The 23,038-nt window shown below is 44.1% G+C and overlaps 3 protein-coding genes across 5 annotated transcripts; 2 read left to right on the top strand and 1 right to left on the bottom strand.

Annotated features, from left to right (window-relative positions):
• Window positions 1-804: 804 nt before the first annotated feature.
• Window positions 805-6,860, bottom strand: gcdha (glutaryl-CoA dehydrogenase a). The gene is made up of 12 exons (XM_041933441.1): window positions 6,574-6,860; window positions 5,990-6,099; window positions 5,741-5,773; window positions 5,482-5,622; window positions 5,161-5,223; window positions 4,867-5,037; window positions 4,642-4,771; window positions 3,922-4,138; window positions 3,713-3,816; window positions 3,383-3,508; window positions 3,103-3,263; window positions 805-2,684 (listed from the first exon to the last, which is right to left on the bottom strand). Exons 2-12 carry the CDS (start codon window positions 6,090-6,092, stop codon window positions 2,611-2,613), a joined length of 1,323 nt encoding a protein of 440 aa, XP_041789375.1. The 5' UTR covers window positions 6,093-6,099; window positions 6,574-6,860; the 3' UTR covers window positions 805-2,610.
• syce2 (synaptonemal complex central element protein 2) lies at window positions 1,079-1,768 on the top strand. Its single transcript, XM_041933442.1, has 2 exons — window positions 1,079-1,309; window positions 1,535-1,768. Exons 1-2 carry the CDS (start codon window positions 1,166-1,168, stop codon window positions 1,733-1,735), a joined length of 345 nt encoding a protein of 114 aa, XP_041789376.1. The 5' UTR covers window positions 1,079-1,165; the 3' UTR covers window positions 1,736-1,768.
• Window positions 6,861-8,455: 1,595 nt separating the features above from the next.
• On the top strand, window positions 8,456-22,836 carry slc44a2 (solute carrier family 44 member 2). 3 transcript variants are annotated; one of them, XM_041933268.1, is made up of 22 exons: window positions 8,456-8,618; window positions 13,903-13,951; window positions 14,043-14,116; window positions 14,731-14,815; window positions 14,963-15,047; window positions 15,149-15,268; window positions 15,394-15,454; window positions 15,594-15,720; window positions 15,865-15,948; window positions 16,115-16,227; window positions 16,313-16,444; window positions 16,531-16,630; window positions 16,746-16,838; window positions 17,198-17,282; window positions 17,395-17,657; window positions 17,816-17,910; window positions 18,224-18,327; window positions 18,413-18,486; window positions 18,602-18,672; window positions 18,775-18,863; window positions 18,974-19,058; window positions 21,977-22,836. In XM_041933268.1, exons 1-22 carry the CDS (start codon window positions 8,582-8,584, stop codon window positions 22,084-22,086), a joined length of 2,136 nt encoding a protein of 711 aa, XP_041789202.1. In that variant the 5' UTR covers window positions 8,456-8,581; the 3' UTR covers window positions 22,087-22,836. The 3 variants fall into 3 exon arrangements, with proteins under 3 accessions (XP_041789202.1, XP_041789204.1, XP_041789203.1); XM_041933270.1 differs by lacking the exon at window positions 21,977-22,836 and adding an exon at window positions 19,315-21,964; XM_041933269.1 differs by lacking the exon at window positions 8,456-8,618 and adding an exon at window positions 12,190-12,514.
• Window positions 22,837-23,038: the final 202 nt, after the last annotated feature.

The raw sequence follows: 23,038 nt of genomic DNA, 5'->3' as shown, positions 1-23,038 counted from the left end.
TATAAACCGTTTATGATTTAAGTAACGTAAAATACAAAAATATTAAACATATCGCGGGGTTTCTGCTTGTTTAATAACATAAACATAGCAAGGAAACGAAGGACCGGCTACCAACATACAGTACGTTAGCAGTTAGCCAGCTAACTTATGCTAGCTAGTAAATGCACATATACACGTGTCTATGGTAAACGCAGATAGCTGATGTACACTCGTACACACACAGCTAGCGCGCTAAGTATATATCTCTGAAAGTAATATTATTAGAATATGTTTGCAATGTACTGTATACTGTCACTGCACATCTATATTAAATCTGTTTTGCATGTGTGAAGCTAAAGGTAATATTACATTTTACATTCAAGAGGGCTTACCTAAAGCTACAGGTTTCTGTAACCATCTAGAAATAAAAATTGAGGAATCTTTTCTCGCAGACTTTACATGTTAACCTTACTTAGACACAGGTCACTATTTTAGAAGAAAATTGACATATTTGTGTATTTTCTCAGATTCAGAGTCAAACGGACCAAAATGGATTTTTTCTTTGACGACCGGCGACCGTCCACCTCGCTGTCCCCTCCCAAGAGCCGACGTGAAGATTCACAGATGGTAGCATGTAATCATGTAACGCCAGAGACCCAGCAGTCCCCGCAAATGGTGTTTTTTTTAAATTGTGACAATGCAATACCCATTTGTAAACACTTACTTTCTGCTGAATACAAGATATGGCAGCGTGATGTGTTTTGTATGTTTTGTTTCAACCATAAATGGATGAATCAGTGGAAAAATAGACAACACATCTTGTTCCCATGTTGTCCCAGATGACAGTTTATTTCCCAAAGTTAGCATTTTGTTCTCACAAGATTAAAAAAACAATCCGTGGGCCCTGTTTTTAGGGATCTGTGAAGTCACACTTGTACAGTAAATGAACATTGTGCACCAGGTGATGATGGAAGAGTTCATAGCTGCTTTTTTCTTTGTCCTCTGTAATACAGACAGGAGACACAGATTCAAGAAGAGGGAAGTCCTTGAGTGTGAGCATGACTGAGATTCAGGAGCAACATGCCAGGTACACAATTAGCTACTCAATCCAGCCCATCATTAATTAAAGTGATTATTCATGTGGTAGCTACATTTTCTTGGAGCAGTGCTTTCCACTTTACCCAGGATGACCAGTCCTCCCAGTATCAATTGTAGTTCAAGCATAGATGACATCAGCAGAAGAGTGCAGGATTTGGTAGAAAAGATTAACGACAGCCGCACCAGTGACCAGAACGTGATGGACAGCTTTCAGGAGAAGTTCACGGAGAAGGTAGAAAAATGTAGTCATGTTTGTGGGTCTGTTCTTTATCATGATGCAGTCTACCACTGTGTGCATACTTACTAAATACTTGCTCGAATGCACTTCATTCATGGATTGTAAAGTGATACATATTCACTTGTAGTTCACTGTGTATCTTGTTCTGCGTCCCTGTCCAAGTGTTCTACTGTGGTCAATGGTCTGAATTTTTTTTCAACCCCACATTTTATTCCGCAGGTGACACAGATGTGCCAGCAGATGAAGGATCACATGTACACGGTTTATGAAGAGAACGGTAATGAGATGCAGGTGAAGCTGCAGGAGTTGTCAAAGGTGCTGGAGAGCTGCAGTAAGCTCAACAAGGAGCTCATGGAAGCCAGCCGGGCGCTGGCAGGGCTCAGAGAGGGCCTGGCCATCAGCCAGACATCGGAGCCCTGACACACTAGTTATTATTCTGATGTGCACACTGTTTTGAACTAGTTCATGTGTTACTCTAAAGTAATATGTTCTTTTGTTTAATATTATATTGAGTGTTCAGAACAGTTAACTTTTCTAGATAACTTCTTCTGGTTTTCCCTTTTTCTAAGAATGCACAGTTAACTGTGTCTTAGCTGTGTTTTAGGAACAGTAGTTCAGGCTTCAGCTCATAATTAAAAAACAAATCAATGTTTTATGTTCAGTTTTGCTATCTGTTGATTTAGTCAACAAAAATAAAACATATTATTTCACTGTCAAGGGTTAATATTTTATAGTTGGTACCTATCACATTGCCCCATTGTAGTACTTTGTGTAACTAACTAACTAAACTATTTAAATGACAACAGGAGATAATTTCATTTGAATTGAGTACACCGGATCTCAGCTACACTCACTCACATCTTCTCACTCATTCAAAGCCATTTATTTACATATTTAATTATCACAAAATAAACCAAGTCATAATGCCAAAACTTTTACATGCACCTGCCCAATCAGTATCTAAAGTATATTTAATGCGTCTTAACTGTAAAAATGCCATGACAGTTGGACCCGTTGCTTTGTTAGCTTGACCTTACATACTCACCGAAGATGCCGAACAGCGGCAGTGAGAATTGTCTCCTATCAGTAGTTTGAAGAGATATAAATGTAATCAGGTATTCGTAATCTGTCCCACCAGGCAAAGCTCCTAGTGTGAGGTAGATGAAGTCCACCTCATGTTTCTACACATACTGTATGACCTTTCCAAGTGAGGCTGTGTTTCTCAGAGGCCAGATGAACATGTAGTACTGTACAAATCCACATCAAGTCCATTTCAAGAAGATGGTGGAGAACCTTTACTTGTCAACAGTGAAAGACTGCAGTCCAGTGATGGCTCTGCCCAGGATCAAGGCATGAATGTCGTGAGTTCCTGTAAAGAACAATGAAAACACATAATAAGCAAAGCTGCTTTCACAGGAAGAGATGCTAGAGAGGTCACTAAAAATTACAATATTCCTCTTAAATTGAGGGGGTGTTCTCCAAACCTCACTCAAACCTCTTTGACTATGACAATACACATCTGAGTAACTGGCCAACATTTATTTCTATGTAAAAAATAGATTAAAAAACAGGATATTTATATATAACCATGTGCTTTGTGTAAAATAGATCAAAATGGGCCCAGTTCTGAAAAATGTGTCATGTCGCTACATTGCTGACCTCTGGTGGTGGGAGTCTGTAATTGCAGCTAAAGTTTGAAATCCTTTCCCTTCAACCCTCCCTTCTGATGGTTCTTTTGAAAACGTTAAAAATGAAGATTAGATGTATCCGCCTGTGTGTGTGCCTACCCTCGTATGTGTTGACGGCCTCCAGGTTCATGACGTGACGGATAATGTGGTACTCATCTGCGATGCCATTTCCTCCCAGCATGTCTCTGGCCTGTCTGGCAATATCCAAAGCCTTGCCACAGCTATTCCTCTTCAGCAGGGAGATCATCTCTGGTGCTGCTCTATTATAGGAATAATACACACATTGAAGGAAAACTGATTTTTTTTTTCTTTTTTGTTTTTATAAAAGACAGGACGAGAAGTTAGCAGAGGACAAAAGAAGAAGAAAGAGGATACTCACTTCTTTTCATCAATAAGTCTTCCCAGGGCCAGACATGACTGCAGCCCTAGGGTGATCTCAGTCAGCATGTCAGCCATTTTCTTCTGCATCAGCTGGTTCCTGGCCAGTGGCACCCCGAACTGGATTCTGATTGGAGGGTAGAAAGACATGAAAACCAATCCTTCCTTCAAAAAGCTGAGGTTGGCATAACACAATGAGACATCCTGGATGTACACAGTATGGTAATGCTCATCTTTACACTTTTCACTGGATTTGGATTCTGTTATGTATATCAAGTCCTGTGACCTTGACTTTAGTGGCCACACATACTGCAGACAGAATATCACGTACCTGTCCAGAGTGTACTGACGGGCAGCGTGGAAGCAGAACTCAGCGGCTCCCAGAGCTCCCCATGCAATGCCGTACCGGGCGTTGTTCAGACAGCCAAAGGGACCCTGGTCACAAAGGTCACCAACAAGAGAAGGTGTCAGCACGTAGTGACATTAATGTTAGTAGAGTATTCAAGTAAAACTAGTTGATCTACGAGAGCAGCCACTTACAGCCAGACCAGAGACGTTGGGCAGCAGGTTCTCCTGGGGAACTTCCACTTCATCCATCAGGATCATGCCAGTGGCGGACGCCCTCAGCGAGAACTTGCCCTCAATCTTGGGGGTTTCAAAACCCTTCATTCCACGCTCCAAGATGAAACCCCGCACCCTGCCGTCCTCACACTTGGCCCACACCACCGCGATATCTGCCACGGGGGAATTTGTGATCCTAGCAGAAGAAGGAGAGTGAGCATTATTTCAGACCCAAGTTTTCAGGTTTAACTTACCTGAAATGCCAGTCTATCACTACGCTACCCCAAAAGAGAGGATCAGGCTTTGTCAGCTCAAGTTAGGAGTTTCAGAATCCCGGCAGCAGTGTAGTAACGCTTCTTTCACATCATTGGTTTCCAAAGAGAGGAGTATATGTTTTAAACTACCTAATAATGTAGAGGCAAAAGCAACACCGCACCAGAATGAATTATCCCTTTTCTCCTTTACTCACTGAGGAAACTAGGACTAAAAGTAGGTGGCAGTAAACTTAACTGTTCTTTATTTAGTTGCCATACATTTAGCAATTCTTTTCCTTAAGTACAAATTAAATCAGAGACACTGCTGAGACCAAACAACCATCTCACAACAATCTAAAGCACAAATCAATATCCAGGTCTGGTGTCAGTGTCTTCATGTTTCTCCATCTGGACAGCCAGTGCTTCTATCTGTGGGTCTACCTACCAGGTCTTGGCTCCACTGATGGTGAAGGTGCCGCTGGACGGGTTGTATTTGGCCTTGGTCTCCATACTGCTGGGATCGCTGCCGTGGTTGGGCTCTGTCAAGCCGAAGCAGCCCAGGATTTCTCCGCGAGCTGCAAGACGAATGAAAACACGAGGGACAATCTTGAAACCGTCCTTTGCCGCGTTTAAAATGTCGTGTGCGAATGCAGGAGAACGTCGCTCTCACCGAGCCGGGGCAGGTACTTCTCCTTCTGGGCCTCTGTGCCGTAAGCATTGATTGGGTGCATGACCAGGGAAGACTGGACGCTCATGACCGAGCGATACCCGCTGTCCACTCGCTCAACCTCTCTGGCAATCAGGCCGTATGCCACATAGCTAGTGCCTGCACAGCCGTACCCTGCAGGGGAAATCAAACAGTGTAAAGTCATCACAATCTGAACATGACCAGAAAAACATATAGAAAATGCACATAAAGATCATATTCTGTGAGACAGAGTAAAGATAATGTGGTTCTGTTTACCCTTAATAGTTGGGCCCAAGACGCCCAACTCCCCCATCTCTGAGACAATCTCACGGTGGAAATCTGCATGTTGAGAAAATGGAAAGTGACAATCAAATATTGAACAGAAAATAAAGCCTTCACACACATCTAACCTAACCGAACAGTTACAAGTCCAGCAGTAAAAAGCCAAAACCTGAAACCACATTAGTCCAGAGCATAAACACCTACAAGACATAGAATCTGCTCTGGTTATTTAATCTTGGCACATGCTAATCTGCACGGTCTGACCCACGTATGATTCCTCTGTATGCTCTGATCATGGACGTGTGCCTTGCTTACGTTCATGTCTGTTGGCCATGAGGATGCGGGGCATGAGTTTTTCCTGGCAGTAGTCACGGAAGGAGTCCCGGATCATGATCTCCTCCTCTGTCAGCCGACCCTCTAGATCGAGGGCGTCCCGCCAGCTGAATGGCACCTTGGCTGAGGGTCAAAACATGTACACACACACACAAGGCGGTTATGTCACTGCAACACATGGCAACAGAACGTGTGAAGGAATCCAGACAGACCAGGTTCAACTCATTAGAAGTTCACTTACGTGACTTTGCCGGCTTTTTGATTTCTTCTGCATCTGAAGGAAGAAAGTGTTGATGTGGATTTTACATCATCTTACACACATTTACACAACTTATCTCTGTTTTCACCTGCTGCGTGTTCTTTTTCTTTTTGGACAAAAATGAAGACAGTGTCTCTTACATTGAGGGACTAAATATTTCTCTACAGACTGTCGCTCTCAGCTCTTTCTATAAATGTAGAATTAAGAATGAAGGAAGGATCTGAAGTGTACCTTTCGAGGCGGTGGCAGCTGTGCCCTGGGCTCTGGACGCAGTGACAGCAGCACATTTCTGGCTGTTTGTGAGCAGACGGGTGACAGCACCTCTGAGAGCCATATGTGGTCTGAACATGGGGGCAAAGGAGATTAATATATATTATAATTTTAGCACTTTTAATATATAAAAACAGAGTGAAAGCACATTCCCCAGTTAATCTCCCTCTGGGACAAAACATCTTATGACACACTGTTGTGTAATAATAAGGCTGAGTTGCCAGTTCAGTGAAAATGAGGCAAGTTTGTCAAAATATGATTATTATTTCCTGACTTGCGTGGAGTGCTTTATAATAGGCTCATAGACACACTTTCTTTTTGTTATTACACCGTTATCACTCCATGCAGGGCAGAAAGCAGGTGTCTGGGTGTTAATTAGGCTCTGGGTTAGAACACTTCAGCTTCATGTATCAGAATACATGCGGCCTCTTTGTGAGCACTGTTCAAACGCCCTCAATTGACTCGTCCGAGCAACTCTGCAAACATCTAGTCACTTTTTCCTCTTTTTTAGGAACTCTTGGGCTAAACATCCATCTGTACGGTACCTTTTCTTTTCCTCCCGGTGAGTTTATCTGATGATCCGACGTCCGTCCGGCGTTGGTGTGAGCGATAAAAGTCGCTTAAGTAATGTTTCGCCTGTCGCGACGTCACAGGGATACGTAACAGTGAACATGGGAGCTGTTTTCCTCCATGACAGGTGAGGCGCGCGACGCCGGAGCGACGCGCGACCTGCCGGCGTGCAACGCGTGCAGGTCAGCTGACGCAGCCACCTGTACACTGCATGATTAAACACACTAAACACACCAAATGCGCCTGTTATAAATGCAACAAACGGCTGTGTGATCGAGATCTGCTCCTCTCTGCCACGCTCAAAATGGCGTTTCTGTGTTGCCGTGTGAGCGGAGCTCGTGGAGGGTGGGGGCCCACGCCCTTCCAGCTCATTGGCTGGTAAAATAAGGAGCCACGTATAGAATGTGTGAGCGCCTGGACACGAGTTCTGTAAGTGACACTGCGGCTGACGCTGGGGCCCTCTGACAGGCACAAACAGCGACTACAGCCACAGTGATCATGGATATAATCCTTGTTATTTGCCCTTGATGTGTGATTTTACGAGGGAAATGTTAGGCTATCTATGAAATGTTTAAAAATGTCACACCCACCTGGATTTTAAAGAGAAAAAAAAGACAGATGACCTTTAACAATGCAATCAACCAATCAAAAATCATTATTAAAATTGAATCGGTTGATTTTACCGAGAACATGTCACAGGAAGTTTGGTAACATGTATTTACTTGTTTGGCTGATTGTTGTTTTATATGTTTGAAACGCTCCACTGATTTTCTTGTGCAACTTGTTGACATCTCGTACCTGTGAATGATTCATCGCTTTACCGGCAAACCTGCGCGTGACACAATCATGGCGTCTTCCTCTTAAAGGTTTGTCTTTCACAGGAATTTTTCATCTTTGTAGGAATGTTGCGGTGTTTGTTTTTGTTGATTTTTTGAGTTGAGTGACACAGCTCCTGACGTTCGAATTATTCTGTGAACTTCAATCTGAAGTCTCATGTCAGGAGTTATATTATAAAAGAAACAGCTTGTTTCCTCAGAGTGGTGGAGGCTGTGCTCCAGAGGTGGAGGAAGAACTCACTTCCTTGCATAAATGTACTATCACACAATGTAGCAGACTATTAAAACACCATAAAAAAAATTAAAGTCGATATACATGAAGTATAATCAGAAAAAGAAAAGCGCTGTCCGGAATGTTATATTATTACACATATTATATTATTCGATTATCACTCACTCATTAACAGCATTCGATGGTGTATTTGGTCAGACTCATTACGTTACATGATGATCGTTTGTTTGTATGGAAAAACCTTTATCAGCTAACTGAAGCTGTCAGATATGCAGTGGAGAACAATATTTCCTTTTCAGCTGGAGACAATATAAAGTCTCTCACTTTCTCTCTCTCTCTCTTCTCTCTCTCGCTCTGTGTGTGTGTGTGTGTGTGTGTGTGTGTGTCTAAAGCAGTTAAATAGCTCTAAACTGTAGCTTTAAATACTTAATTGTTCACCACTGCTGTGAGCTTTTAATTACTGGCTGTACTTTCCCTCCCACACACACAATATGGATAAATTCTAAATATAATATAAATAAAACAGCACTCTCTGACTTTTTGCTAATCATGAGAGGGGAACTGGTCTTTTTAAGCGTCTTTCCAAACGCATTGTGTCCGTTAGAAACACAGTGGTCCTTTGAAACACTGCACACATTCCATCGAAGTGGCAGCGACACGAATGGTTTTGTCCCGCTCAGGCGCACTCTGATTGGCTGTGGTAGCTGTCAGTTAGCAGGGCTCTGTTCTCTCATTGGCCGGCTCCCCTCACCGTTAGCCTGGAACGCGCTGTGCTTCAGTTTGGTTTGGGATGGTCTCTCTCTGTGTAGCTGTTGCAGTCAGGCGCTGTTATTGATGTTTTTCTCCTCGACATTTCCATGGTAACTGTCCTGTCTACGCTCTGATCAGCAGCCAGGAGCCGAGCAGTGTGTGAGAATGGAGCCGGAGGAAAAAAACCCGGACCCTAAATACGGTAAGAACAGCTCTGTGCGCCTGCTTTCTGCTCGATCTTTGCTTTTTCTTGATACGACCGAAGAAATGGAAACAATGACTGCAAGGGATGGAAGGGTGTGGACCTCGTGGGTCCTCTGCAGATCTGGAGTCATCCTCATCCTCCTCAGCCGGCTTATTTTCCAAAGGAGTTCTCATCTTTGATCTCAGAAAATTTCTATTGAATTAGTCTTTCATTTTACAACACACATTGAGTGAAGACAGCGTGATTTAAAAGGGTGCATGGATTGGGCCAGTTTGCCCCATTTTAACACCCTGTGTTACAAACCGAATCAATGAGCCAGATGAGCTTCAAATGAAACCTAATGATACCGGGCTCAGCCTAGTTATATGTTGTTGGTGTATGTCTTAATGTTAGTGATTAAACAGGCTGATGAAGGACGGAGGGTTGTCATCCATTCAATCACGGCTTGTCTTGATGCTCTTGCATTAAACTGGTTTCATATTCAGGTTATTCTGTACTGCAGGGACACACAACAACAGGCAGCAGAAGCAAGGAGTGTATTTGGTTTATTGTGTTTTCCCCTGGGCTCAGAAACCATTTGGTGTTTTGTAGATTGGCATATGGTCATTTCATCCGTGCCCATCCACACACACAAACACACGCACTTTTTCTCCCAAACACACACTTCACACATACTCACTGATTTGTTCGCACTGATTTTTGGCATGCACAGATTGTGGAAACCCCATCCTCTATACCAGCCAAAGACGTGACTCATCGCTGATTATTATGTGTGTCACACATGCATTTTCTCCACTTCGCAACAACTTCGCAGCCCACAGCAGCCTGGCGCGGCCTTCTCGTGTCTGGGCTGGGTTTGTCGCTCCTATGGACTGTTGAGTCATGAAGTTTCCGTCACCAGTGTTGTTCTTGCTTTAATACCCCATGTCGGTGTTGTCGCATGAGAGGGTGGCCATAGATGGCTCAAAAGAAAACCACAGTCTAGGCACTGGTATTTCACTGGGAAGACAGCGCTAATGCTGTCTGACTGTTGGGTTGTTCCTTCTTTCACAATCTAAGATGCTCCCAACAGCCCACGCCCACAGTAATAAGTGCACATCCTCTCCAGTCAATCCACGGAGCTCCCACTGTGGAGCATTTCCTAGTTGCGTTCCTGTTACCATGCAAACAGCTCTTTTTGCTCTGCTCCCCTCCCCCACGGAGGCTAAAAGGTCAAAAACCACAGCCCTTTTAAACCGGAGATAAAGGTTTATACGATACAAACACACAATACACATTCCAGCTCAGCAGTTTTCTTAAACAGCAGTTTTTATTAGCGTTATAGACTGATGTGTGAGCTGTCCCTTGTTGCCTGCTACAGTTTGCTGCTATAGTTTCCCTCCGCCGAGGTGTGCAGGCAGGCAGGCAGGCAGGCAGGCTGCAGCCTGCACCGCCTGGACTGTGTTCAGCCTTGTCTCCTCTAACCACTCGGCAGACACAGTCAAGAGACCTCCAGTCAATATCAAGCTGGCAAACACTCAGATGCATTGCCACACACGCGCTGCATGTACACACACATGCGTGAGCACACACAGAGCTGCTAAATGTTTCACAATGAGCGCTTGTCATTTGGACTTCGGTTTGGGAGAATCAGACAAACTGTTGCTGTTTGATCCCTGCAGTGTCTGTGAGGGCTACAGAGAGACAGCGATCTGAGCCAGCGGTTGTCATTTTTTAAGTATTTAGCTCTGCAAAAAGAGACTTTGATGTGTTTTTTAAGAGCATGTAGGCCAGTGACCTCATTAGTAGCTATCTGGAGGAGTTTTTACCAAGCATGAACAGCTGTTAGATACAGCAGGAGTACTTACAGTAGTTTCTGTGACTCCATCATGTATTAATCATCTTCATCTACATGCCTTAATATGTCAGGAACAAAAGCAGAGAAGACCATACATACTCATAGTGTCTTCTCGCATGTAGTGTCTGCACACACACACACACACACACACACACACACACACACACAACCACAGTACCCACTAACCCATTAAGGCAGCCAGGGAAAGGTTCATCTGATAACCCCTCTGGGCCCATTAGTGAATCACATCAGTCATGACATCATCACTCCTTCTAACACACACACACACACACACACACACACACACACACACACACAAACAATCGGGACTAAGAAAACGGATCATATCATATTATTGTCTTACTCCACTTTTAGCATCCCATTTGCTTCCATTCAATTTCTAAAAATATTTCATGATTTTACTAAATACTGTAAAGCTCAGTGAGGTTTGGCTGATGTTTCTGACTCCATATGGACCTGAATGCAGACCAGATCATCTGGTGCGTCCTGTGGGTTTTCACCATCAGGGTGGCTCGAGTATGTTACGAGCTACCTGAGGAACCCACCGTACCCATATAAGACAAAAAAAGAAAAATCAAGTAAATTTTGTCAGTTAGATAAACAAGAGTATTTACAAGACATTTGGCACCCTTTACAAAACAAATCTGCTGCAAAGCTTTTCAGCACGATCGGTGATCGTTATATGGCACTCTAATGAAGCTGCGTCTCTCACATTCGCAGATGGTCCTGCAAATGAAAGGCTGATGGAAAAATCACTTCCAGTGTTTATCCTCTCCTCAGCAAAGAGAAAGAGGAAATGTATACACAGCAAAGTGATGGCAGGAAGCGGCGGCACGACCAAACAGCAACAGCAAACCCCTTTTAACCTTTTATATGAATGCTAAATGTGCTGGGTTATTTCTTAACTCCAGGATGTTACTGCTCCCAGCCGAGAAATAGTCTGCCACATAACAGTGAATTGGTGTTGCATCAAATTAAACAAATGGAATCTGGAAACGGGAAACGGGGTGTGGTATGGGACATGGCAGTGCACATGTAACAGGCCTGTGTAGGAGGTCAGGCGTTGGTATTGTATTTCACGTTGTGGCATGCTGCCTGTCCGTCACATGGCAGCAGAGGTGGGCAGAGCAGAAGGCGGGCATGTGCCGCCAGAGAACATGTAGGATGGTCTTATCTCTGATGGACAGTCCAGCTCAAAGCCTTGTGCGTGTCAGACACACATCATAATAAGCCATTGTCTGAACAATGCATGAAGCCAAATAGAGAAATCTATTGTGTGGGAAGTTAGCGATGAAGTGAAGTGTGAATATAAAAGCACATGGAGGTAGGATGTGGTCCAAGTGCTGTGACAAGCTGGAGAAAACAGCTGAAAGTAGAAACAGGAAGCTGAGAAAACAGCGAGGGAAGGCCATAAATCTTACCGGATAAGGGTTACAGCAGTGTTTTACAGTACTGCGCTTGTTACAAAGCTCATGTTGCTTAAGCGCCTTGTTGTGAGTGATATTTTTTGATCATGTGACCACGGTGAGGCGAGAGTGCAGCTGCTCTGCGTGCAGTTGCACACTCTCGAAGAGCCGCAACAAGGAAACAGCCGTCACACGTCGATTCAGTGGATTGAGTTGAAGCCCAAAATAACTGTTATGATGCCAGAGTGAACGACTGTTTTGATTGCAAAACATGTCCCCCTACTCACACGTCTTTAGTCAATGATGGCAGCATCAGGGTTCTCAGGCGCCACATCTTTGTTGCTGTCGCCGCTCCTCTCTCAATTCCCCCATCAATACTGCTTTTTGCTGCAGTTCCCATGAGAAGCCCCGAGCCGAGAGAGGGGCCGAAGAGAGGCAGAGGGGAAAGCAGGCGAAGGCAGGGCTTTGAATGCACCGAAAAAGGGAAGTGGAGAGGTCGGAAGACGCAGACTTTGTACAGGAAGGGGACGTAAAGAAACAACTGCAACACACAATAAACTGAGAGAAATCTATAAATGAGAGAAGCTGTGAGAGAAATAACGACGGAATGACAAAATACAAAAGACAAGGTACTGTATCAGTCGATCATCTGAAGGCTCATTTGCTGTCGACCGTCTTGTTGACGTTATTCCAGGAGTCAGAGAGACAGCAGTTTAGTAACTGAACTGACTATTGGCTCATGTATAGTTCACTTATTGTGATGGTTAATGGACTGCTTTAATTTGCATATTACCAACAGCGGACATGCAGCACTTTAATAGTCCTGTGACGCCTTTGTGCTGGTGCCAGTTGTGTTTGCAGTGTGTGGGCAGAGTGTGTGTCCCGCGTATGTGTGCGCGAGTGTATTTGCAGTGCGCGGCGCAGCAGACATACTGTGTGGAAGCAGCGATAACAAGTGGCTGGGCTCGCCTCCAGCTCCCACTTTGTGTCTGTGACAGAGCTTAAAGAACAGTTCAGCGCCACCTCACCGCGCCGTTTGTCACGAAGCTGCGGCAGACATGCACAGTGGTGTGACAGGATGTGTGATAGCTCATGGTTATCTGACAGGAGGATGTTGGTGGAGGAGATTATGTTTTCTGAATTCTTCACCAAGCTCATTACCAGCGCTCGCGCCGGCCGTCGTTTGAAAACTCGCTGTATGAGCTCACTCTGGGCCGAGTGGGCTCGGTTGATGTTTCTCCTCCGCCGTGTCTGAGGTGTTTCCATGGCGGCTGGCGATGCCCACAGGGAGCTCGCCGTCACCGGGGAGCCATTTTGTGGGTTGCTAGGCATGACAGTCAGGCAGAAGAATCCTTTTGTTCTGCAGACTGTCCTCTGTCAATACACGGGCACACACTTCTATATTGCACTCCTGTGTGTCTCTCTTTGTGTGCACACATACGTTGAACTCCTTCATACACCAAACTGTGGATACTAATGAAGTATTAATCATTTCAAATACAGAGTAAATTAATGGAAGAATTGCTGCTTCTCTGTGATGAGTCAAGAAGGTATTTGCTCTGAAATCCTGCTCAGTTTCATCTTCGATTTAAATAACAGAAGCAATAACAACTAATCAGATTCACATGATTACAAGAATCAGTCATATTTGTACAATAAACCCTTGAGATGTAGTAATGAGAGATATTGTAATATTAATTTCAATATATATCAGCAACCATATTGTTGTCTCAGAACGTTAACTTCCCAGTATGATGGGCGACCTGCATTTATCTAATTGTCAAAAAATAACTTTTTGGCCAGCGGTCGTTGGTTAACGGGTTTTCATTCAGATCGTCATGGAGAGCTTACAGTCATAAGTGGTTAGTGGTTAGCTAATAGAGTTCCTGAAGTGAGACCACTAGTTATTGGTCAGCTAGCCTTAACACCTGTATTATAGTATCACCGGATTGAAGGTAGAAGTCTCAAATTTCCAGTTGGAGTCATTGACAAGACTGTTGTCTGTCTTCATCTCCAGGGGAGTCCAGGAAGTTTGACCCAAACTTCAAAGGGCCGATTCACAACAGGTGAGATGTCTGTTTTTAATCGCTGATCAGAGTTATTCTCTTTCTGTAATACAAGACCCCATCAACCACGTTCTGCTTCTCCTCTCCTCAGGGGCTGCACAGATATCCTCTGCTGCATTCTCTTCATCTTGGCCTTGCTGGGGTACTTTGCTGTGGGTATCCTCGGTAAGACTGGTCCTCCATCACTACCATATGTACCGTGTCTTTGCTTTGAGACTTCTGGTCTTTGACACATTTCTATTTTAGAAGAACCCTGCTTTTATTATATGTGTATGTGTGTTAGTTCTCTATATTTAACACCATCAAAATAAAAGCATGTGGCACAGCTCTGTTCCAGTAAACCCTGGCTTATTAATGCCTTCATCAGGGTGGTGTGTAACGCTGTCCATCATACATGCTAAGTACAATATTAGTGGATAAAAAAGAGAAATAACATGACATGATTGTAATGTTGCACTACAACCCGAGACGCCCCCTTGAGGCAAGATACCCAAACAAGTTTGGTTAACCAAAGTTATGCAACATAACGAGAGACTTTTGTTGAAAGTCACACTTGTCTGCATCTCATCCTTTGTCTATTTACTCAATGTGTTTGCTACTACAGTAAGAAAAGTCTGTCTTTACCAGTTTCGAGTGTTACCAGCAGAGAGATAATACATACATCCGAAAATTGCAAACGTGACAGAAAACATTCACTTTATTTAGTTTAGTATAAACAGTGTGTGTTAACTGTTAGTCGTTTGATTTAACGTCACTTTTGTGAATTCTTCTCCATGCAGCCTGGTCTCAGGGTGACCCCAGGAAAGTGATCTACCCCACGGACAGCAGGGGGCAGTTCTGCGGACAAGCTGGAACACCTCTGGAGTGAGTCACCTGACATTATGAACGCGGTGTCTACTGTATATGTGTCTGTATCCTCTGTGTTTCATAATGATAGATATTACTGTCATCTGACACCCCTTGTTTGGGACTTAGAGGCCAAATAATAGTTTGATTTCTCTCACACAACAGGAAGAAGCCTCTTCTGTTCTACTTCAACATCCTGAAATGTGCCAGTCCTCTGGTGCTGCTGGAGTTCCAGTGTCCCACCCCACAGGTTACAAACCATATCTGCTTATCTTTCATATTCATTGCAAGCTTTTTGTCACGTCAAAGAATCACGTTAATGTCGTGACTGTTGTTGTTGTTTGTGTCCAGTTATGTGTGGAAAGATGTCCTGACAGGCATATGACACTGGCGAAAGCCAAGTTAGGCAGCAAAGAAGACCGTGAATACTACCAGCAGTACTGCAAGGAAGGAGTGGACTTCGCCAAACTGGTACATGTTCAAATAATTTAATAATTCATAATTTATACATGCTTAAAGTGATACTCTGTTGTGTATGTTAGAGTACGACAAACATGTTTTAAAAAGCTGATTGGAGGCTGTTTTGCGTCATTCAGAGTCCTCCAGAGATCCTGAGGGATGGCTTGTGTCCCACCATGCTGATGTCCAGTAAACCCTGTAAGTGAGAAGCGTCTTCTTCTTCTTCTGAACGTGCTTGATTTTCGCCCACGCGGCAGGCTCACGTGCCTGTGGGTTGTTTCTGTGCGAAGCTGAAACAAACAGAGCCATATGAGCAGATCATGTCCTCCCTCCGCAGTCACGCGGCGCTGCCTTCCTGCCTTGGGAACGATGAAAGGCGGGGTGGTGGTGGTGGGCAATGAGACCACTCTTGATGCCGGACAGGGCCTCAGCATCAACGCCACAGACGTGCTGGAGGCATCCAAGTGAGTCCTTTTCACTGTCAGGCAACGCACATGGGGGGGTTTCAGTGCTCCCTGCATGTTATTTATCAAGATGATGAGTGATGAGGAGTGCATCAGTCATTCATGAATGACTGATGTTTTCTAATGAATTTCCTTTTGTTACAGGAAATCAAATGTGGTTGTTGAAGCTCGCCAAGTGGCCATGAGAATCTTTGAGGACTACACTCAGTCATGGCACTGGATATTGCTGTAAGTCTGTCTGCTTCCTAATGGGTGCAGTAACAAACATGTGTGATCATTTTGAAACCAGAAAATATGCATGACCACAACTGCCAAGATCACCAGGAAAAGTGCTGAAAGACTCTGTTGTTAAATGTCAGTGTGTTGAAACGTTGCATGTGTCCACCCTCTGCAGCGGTCTGGTGATCGCCATGGTGGTCAGCTTGATTTTCATCGTCTTGCTTCGATTCTTGGCTGGCGTAATGGTCTGGGTCATGATTGTTCTGGTCATTCTAGTCATCGGATATGGTAAGTGTTCAGCCCCTGTAGATGATCAAGTTGTTGTCTGCTTTCAAATGAAACCCCCTCTGAACATGTTTGAACTGTTTGTCAGGGATTTTCCACTGTTACATGGAGTTTGCGAGTCTGAAGGGAGAGCCTGGCGCTGACGTCACCATCCGTGACCTGGGCCTGCAGACGGACTTCTCCGTCTACCTGCAGATCAGACAGACGTGGCTGGCCTTCAGTGAGCGCAAACACACTTTCAGTCTTCAGCACATCTCCGTAAGAAGTGATGACTGCTGTTCATCTAATGCGTGCACTGTTTTGCAGTGATCATCCTGGCTATTGTGGAGGTCATCATCATCCTGCTGCTCATCTTCCTCAGGAAGAGAATCCTGATTGCCATCGCCCTCATCAAGGAGGCCAGCAGGTCAGTCGGAGTTGGTGCAGCGTCTTTCCATTCTGCCCACACACGCTCACATATATTTTATTATGTAGTGACAAAAAAAACAGACTCGTGATTTGATTGTCGTTTTCTTCTTCAGAGCTGTTGGTCATGTGATGTCATCGCTGTTCTACCCCCTGCTGACCTTTGCCCTCCTGGCTGTGGTGATAGCTTACTGGGCCATCACTGCTGTGTATCTTTTCATTTGTCCAGATGATGATCACAGATGGTCAAAACAGAAATGTTTCACTTTATAGTCATTCACTCTAATCGTTTTGCCACTTTAATTTGCACTAATTCAATTTCGAGCTATAAACTACATAGTTTTTTATTCTTATAATATTGTATATATTTAGTTTAAAGGAAAAGGAAGAATAAAACGTATAAAAATAATATTGCATACCAAAGGTAAATATAAATAATGTATCATCTCTCTCTCTCTCAGCATGTAAAGTAAATATACAAGGGCGTTACCAAAAAAAAGGCATAAAAAGATTATTATCTCAATGAATTTGAATGGAAAACCATGACCTCCTTGACTGTTCTGACCAGTTTCCTGTCCACGTCTAATGAGCAGGTGTACAAGGTGTTCAACAACTCCGAGTGCGAGTACTCACGAGAGACCTGCGACCCCAAGGTACACTTTTAAATGTTCCAAAAATGAAAGCCAAGCAAATGTGTCGCTTATATTTTCCACCTGTTTGACTGTGCCAGTGTTCACTCCCGCCTCTTCTCTTCTTCTTCTCCAGACATTCAACACCTCCAACGCTTCAGCTCAGTGTCCTGACGCAGAGTGCCTGTTTGCCTTCTACGGTGGGGAGACCCTCTACCACAAATACCTCATCCTGTTCCAGTTCTACAACGTCTTCCTCTTCTTCTGGTGCGCCAACTTTGTGACGGCCCTGGGCCAGGTCACTCTGTCGGGGGCCTTTGCCTCGTATTACTGGGCCTTCAAGAAGCCTGAAGATATTCCCGCCTTCCCCATCTTCTCCTCGCTGGGACGGGCCCTCCGGTTAGAGGCTGAATATGTATTTGTGTGTGTGTGTGTCTCACTGAAATGTGTGCAAGCTGAAGTGAGGCATATGTCATGGTCAGTGGGTGGTACCGTGTGTGATGGGAAAAAGCTTATGTCATGCTCACTGTTGGCTTGTGTTTCCTCCTCCTGTCCAGATACCACACAGGCTCCCTGGCATTTGGCTCTCTGATCCTGTCTTTGGTCCAGGTCATCAGGGTCCTTCTGGAGTACCTGGATCACAAGTTGAAAGGTCAGAAGATTTAACTTCAGAATAAGAAGGCAGACCCACTAGATTACTGGACTGTGTATCGTTGTCATGATCATATATATTATCTCTAATTTATTTTTATTTACTGGGTAGTCTTGAATCCTGGTGTTGAGTAGATGCGTGTGTCTCTGTATGCAGAGCCTTGCAGATGCACAAAAGTGTCTTTTCTGGTTGATTTCTAGCAAAGGTGCATAAGATCTGAACACAGGCAATAATCACATTATTCTGTGGTTGTGAGCACATCCAGTCACTTGTTCCTTTCAGGAACTGTAACAGTCTCGCTGTCATCCCTCAGGTGCTCAGAACAAGTTTGCTAAATTCCTGCTCAGCTGCATGAAGTGCTGCTTCTGGTGTCTGGAGAAGTGTATCAAGTTCCTCAACAGAAATGCCTACATCATGGTGAGTTCTCCTGTTACTGGACACGGCTGCATGAGGGGCGTTGGGTCTGGTCAGCTTTTATAGATGTAAATTGTTGTTTTGCCAGATTGCCATCTATGGAAAAAGCTTCTGCCCCTCAGCACGAGATGCCTTTTTCCTTCTCATGAGGAACATTGTCAGGTGGGGTTTCATTACATTCATGTCCACACGTTGTATAAGCATTCGACTCCATCGTTTATTCACAACTGAAGCTATTCTTACTCTCATATTCTCTGCTGGGCCTGTTTCAACACAGGGTTGCTGTTTTAGATAAAGTGACTGACTTCCTGCTGTTTCTCGGGAAGCTCCTCATCGTTGGAATTGTTGGTAGGAGAACTTTTAGTTCTAGACCCAAAGTGTGCGTTCTTTAAAGTGGAGGAAGATCTCTCTCTGGATTTCTAACTTCTAACTCACATTTTTATGTTACAGGGATTTTCTCCTTCTTCTTCTTCTCTGGGAGAATCAAAGCGGTAGAGGATGCCGCTCCATCTCTGAACTACTACTGGGTGCCAATACTGGTGAGAGACAGCTACAGTACACGTGTATGATCTGATCCTCAGTTTTGAGCCCCCCTGTGGGCTTTGATTCCACCGCAGAGGTCTTGATGTGTGTGATTTTCTTCACCCAGACGCTGGTAGTTGGATCCTACCTCATCGCCCATGGCTTCTTCAGCGTGTACGCCATGTGTGTGGACACACTGTTCCTCTGCTTCTGTGAGTACCTTTGCATTAAGCCAGATCTCCTGCAGATCTTCTCGCTTCTTCCCGTTTTCAAGCACTCATACAACTGTCGAAAGCTGAGATGCTGGTTTCTTCTTCCTGTCGTGATTCTGACTCTTCTTCTCTTTTATCTCATTTCTCCCTTTACTTTATTTTCACACTTTCCCTTCATTTCATGTTTTCATTTTCCCCTAATTTCCCATTAACCCAATCAAAAACACAAAATACGCATTCCCGACACACGCAAAAGGTGAGGACTTGGAAAGAAACGATGGCTCGTCCGAAAGGCCTTACTTCATGTCCCCCGAGCTGCACGAGATCCTCTCCAAAACAAAGAGGCTGGAGGAGGATGGAAGTGGTGTTGAGCAGGTAGACTCTGCCAAGCCGGTGGACGAGGCGACGCTGGAGGAGGAGACGCCTCTCCAGCAGCAACAAGACGGAGAGATCCAGCTGAAACAGCAGACAGTGCTCAAGCAGGACAACGAGGAGGAGGAGCCTCTGAAGGCCAAGACGGATGTGGAGGAGCCGAAAGAGGAGAAAAATGAGGAAGAAAAAGTCAGTGAGGCAGAGGAGGCTGAGAAGAAAGAAAAAGAGGAGGAAAGAGAAGAAGTGATAGGAGCGGCAGAGAAGCAGGAGCTAAAACAGGAGGAAAAGAGCGAGGACCCGGCCGTGGAGGCTGAGAAAGAGGAGACTGGTGAAAAGAAAGAGGAAAAGGAGGAACTTCAGGAAGAGAGTCCTCCCTCTGCACCACAGGAGTAGATGTTAGTAATGTAAGGCCGAACCCCCCCAGAGGCTTGGTAAACCTCATGAAGCATAAAGAATGAAAGAACTGTCCTACAACTTTGTGATATGAACGTGTTAAATGTGCGGCAAACGACAAGCTAAGATTTCGGATCGCCTCGCTGTGTGAGCGACGTCCGGCTGGAGGAGGCGGTGGCGGGCGGCGCGTTGAAGGCTGAAGCAGGTCAAAAGCCCAGTGCATCTCTGTAGCTTGAACAAAATGCTCTCTTGTGTCGGTTTTAGAACAGTGTTGGTTTTTATATTGTGAAGATCTGTAGAACATTGTGAGTGCTGAACCTGTGCCTGATTACTGTCACTAATAGTTATTGTCTTAATCCTGTTATGCACTACAGAACCACTAAGTACCATGTTTACAGTTGAAACAAACTCATGTCGATCGATGGTGAATCTCTTTCACTGTTTACAATAATACCAGCTGACGCCAAAATGTTACAGACATATTTGATATACTGTATGAATATTGGATCTTTTCTTTCCTATGGAACTTGTATATATACAGTAGTGTATGTCTATCATGTATTTTTTGGCTTCGGTCTTGTAGAGATCCTCGCCAAGATGGGATCCCATGTATTGTATTGCCACCTACTTGCCTTGGTATTTCGGACTGGTGTAAGCGCCGCAACTGTGTCACCACGACGCTGCCATCGTGACCTCTGCAGACCCCAGCAGTCGTTTACTGGTCCCACCTGCCTCGCTCTGTCCCTGTCCTCTCTCTCCTTCTCGCTCTCTCTCTCTCTGTCTCTGTCTCTCTCTCAGTGCTGCATGGTGTTGACATGGCCCTCTGAATGCTCGCAACTAACATCTTAAGTCTCTGGATGCTTTTGTACCTTTTCTTCTTGTTTGTCACCTTGTGAAAGATGTAAGCTGATTTTCCACTGAAGTTACTGATGACATTCCATATTTATTGGATGTTGAATCTCGATTAAAGGTGATTGTATTTAATCGTAGTAGTTCTGTTATGGGTAAACACGCAAGTTTCAAGGTGGCGTTTGGAAACAGGTGAGTGTTCATGCCCAAGAAAGTGAACCAGGACTTTGATTTTGTCTTAAAGGGGAACTCCAACAATTTTGCATGTTAAGTCGGGTTTCCACCCAAAGTACCTGGAACTATAATCCCAGGAACTACTTTTCAAGGACTAAAAGGTTGTTTCAGCCCGTTGTTGTCTGCGTTTCCACCATGTAGATTAAACAAAAATCGTGCGACGTATGAAAAAGCAGCAGCTGTACACGTCATTTTTTTGTGCGACTATCCAGCAAGGAGGCCTGATCTGTGTGTGTGTGTGTGTGTGTGTGTGTGTGTGTGTGTGTGTGTGTGTGTGTGTGTGTGTGTGTGTGTCTTCGTTGATCCGTCTGTCGCATGGTTTCTTCTGTAGCTCCATGTTGATGTGTGGAAGCCCAGTGAACAAAAAACAAACTGGTTTGCAGCTGCATCTTTTTAAATATGGTGGCTGAAGTAAAGTACTGCAAGTATTCAATCAATCAGAATTTTTCAGTGCTGCAAGGCCCACACCCAAAGTTCCTGAACTATTGGAAAGTACGACACCCTGAGTAGGGATTTTTTGGTCCTGGTCCCTGCGGTGGCAACACAGTATGAGTTCCTCCAAAGGCTCCTATTCCCAGGGGAAAGTTCCTGCAGTAAGAAAGGTCTTGGGGTCTTGGGAGACACTTGTTCAGGGCATTCTTTTTTTTTCTTTAATTAAAGCTTAATGTGACACAGCATCATTTGAAAGTATCGTGTTTGCTATCCTCTGGTGGTTTACCTTCTTTGCTTGCCGGAGTGACATCACTGTTGGGTTTGTTTTCAAGTAGAACAAAGCACGCTCCTGACCACGCCCAACAGACTTGAACATTTCAACCAGAGGGGGCAGCAAAACACTGCTTTTCACTTTGATGTTGAGTTACTCTTTGGCTGTCTCTCCTTCCTTCATGGAAGTGCAATGTTAAAGTGCTGGAGCGCCCCGTCAATTCTTAACAAACCAAATATAATATCAGGCATTGGCTGTCTGAATAATAGATAGTAGATGCATGAATACAAGAACAGTTACATTCCTGTTAAGTGTCACATGCTGTTGGTAAAATGTTGTTCCTCAACTGCTTCTTTCACCGTCACAGTGGAGGATCTGGAGCGCAACGATGGATCAGCAGAGAGGCCATATTTCATGTCGCAGAACCTGCTCTCCCTCCTGAAGAAGTCCAATGAAGAGCCCAAATCTATAGATTAAGCCCCAGCTTTCTTTGTGTGTGTGTGTGTGTTGTGTGTGTGTGTGTGTGTGTGTGTGTGTGTGCGTGCGTGTGTGTGTGCTGTTTTTAAATGAAAATCAGAACAAAAGGAGGAATTGCAGTGCCATGTCCTGTGCTACAGTATGTATATACAGAATGTTTGTGTCTTGCTGCCAAATGGGATTCATTCACTGTATGTTATGATATTATTGATCCTGTTGTATTTTGTTACAAAGCCTTAAACCCATTGTCTCCGTGTACTTTCCAACAAGGGCGATACACAGAGTTACATATGATAACTGTAGTTAATTTAAACATCAGTTTGCCTTAAAAGCTAATGTTTTTCTTGTTCATTGTGCATTTTTTGTGTATTCTTTCATGCAGTTTATGTGGAGGCTTTGAAGGCTCCAGTGTCTTTCTGTGAGATCTCCACTTTATGGCCGATGGAGCCTGTTGATACATGAGTAAAGCTGTGCTTTATCCGTTTAACTAAGCGTATTGCACTGTTCACCAAAGCAAGGATGCTAAACTGCAGGAGATTCAATGCTTAGTATGATAATCAAAGCCTTAAGAGATTACATATGACCCAAGTGCTTTAACTTGGATTCGAAGTCTTTATTTTTTTAACCTTTTTGTTCACACTCTCAACTGAATAGAAAACATGTCCACGATTAATGTGCAAAAGCTGAGTTTGTAAAAGTTTCACATTAACTTTCATTTTTTTTGTAAACTAATAAAAGTTTGTGTTGCCATGTCAGTGTTCAAAGGAAACAAAAAAGGCCACTGCTTCTTAGGTTTATTTGGGTACTCAGATTTGTGGATTATTGTTTTTATAACTGTTGACTTTTAGGGTGAAATTGTGACATTTAGTGTTTTACATATAAGGCATTTTGGAAGAATGAGTGAAATACTGTATGTTGAAAAGCACAATGTAAGATATAAGAGCATTAAATA

Source organism: Chelmon rostratus, chromosome 3 (genome assembly GCF_017976325.1).
Source record: "Chelmon rostratus isolate fCheRos1 chromosome 3, fCheRos1.pri, whole genome shotgun sequence".
Lineage (NCBI taxonomy): Eukaryota > Metazoa > Chordata > Actinopteri > Chaetodontiformes > Chaetodontidae > Chelmon > Chelmon rostratus.
Note: the sequence above shows the minus strand (reverse complement) of the source record. Positions and strands in the feature narration are given on the sequence as shown.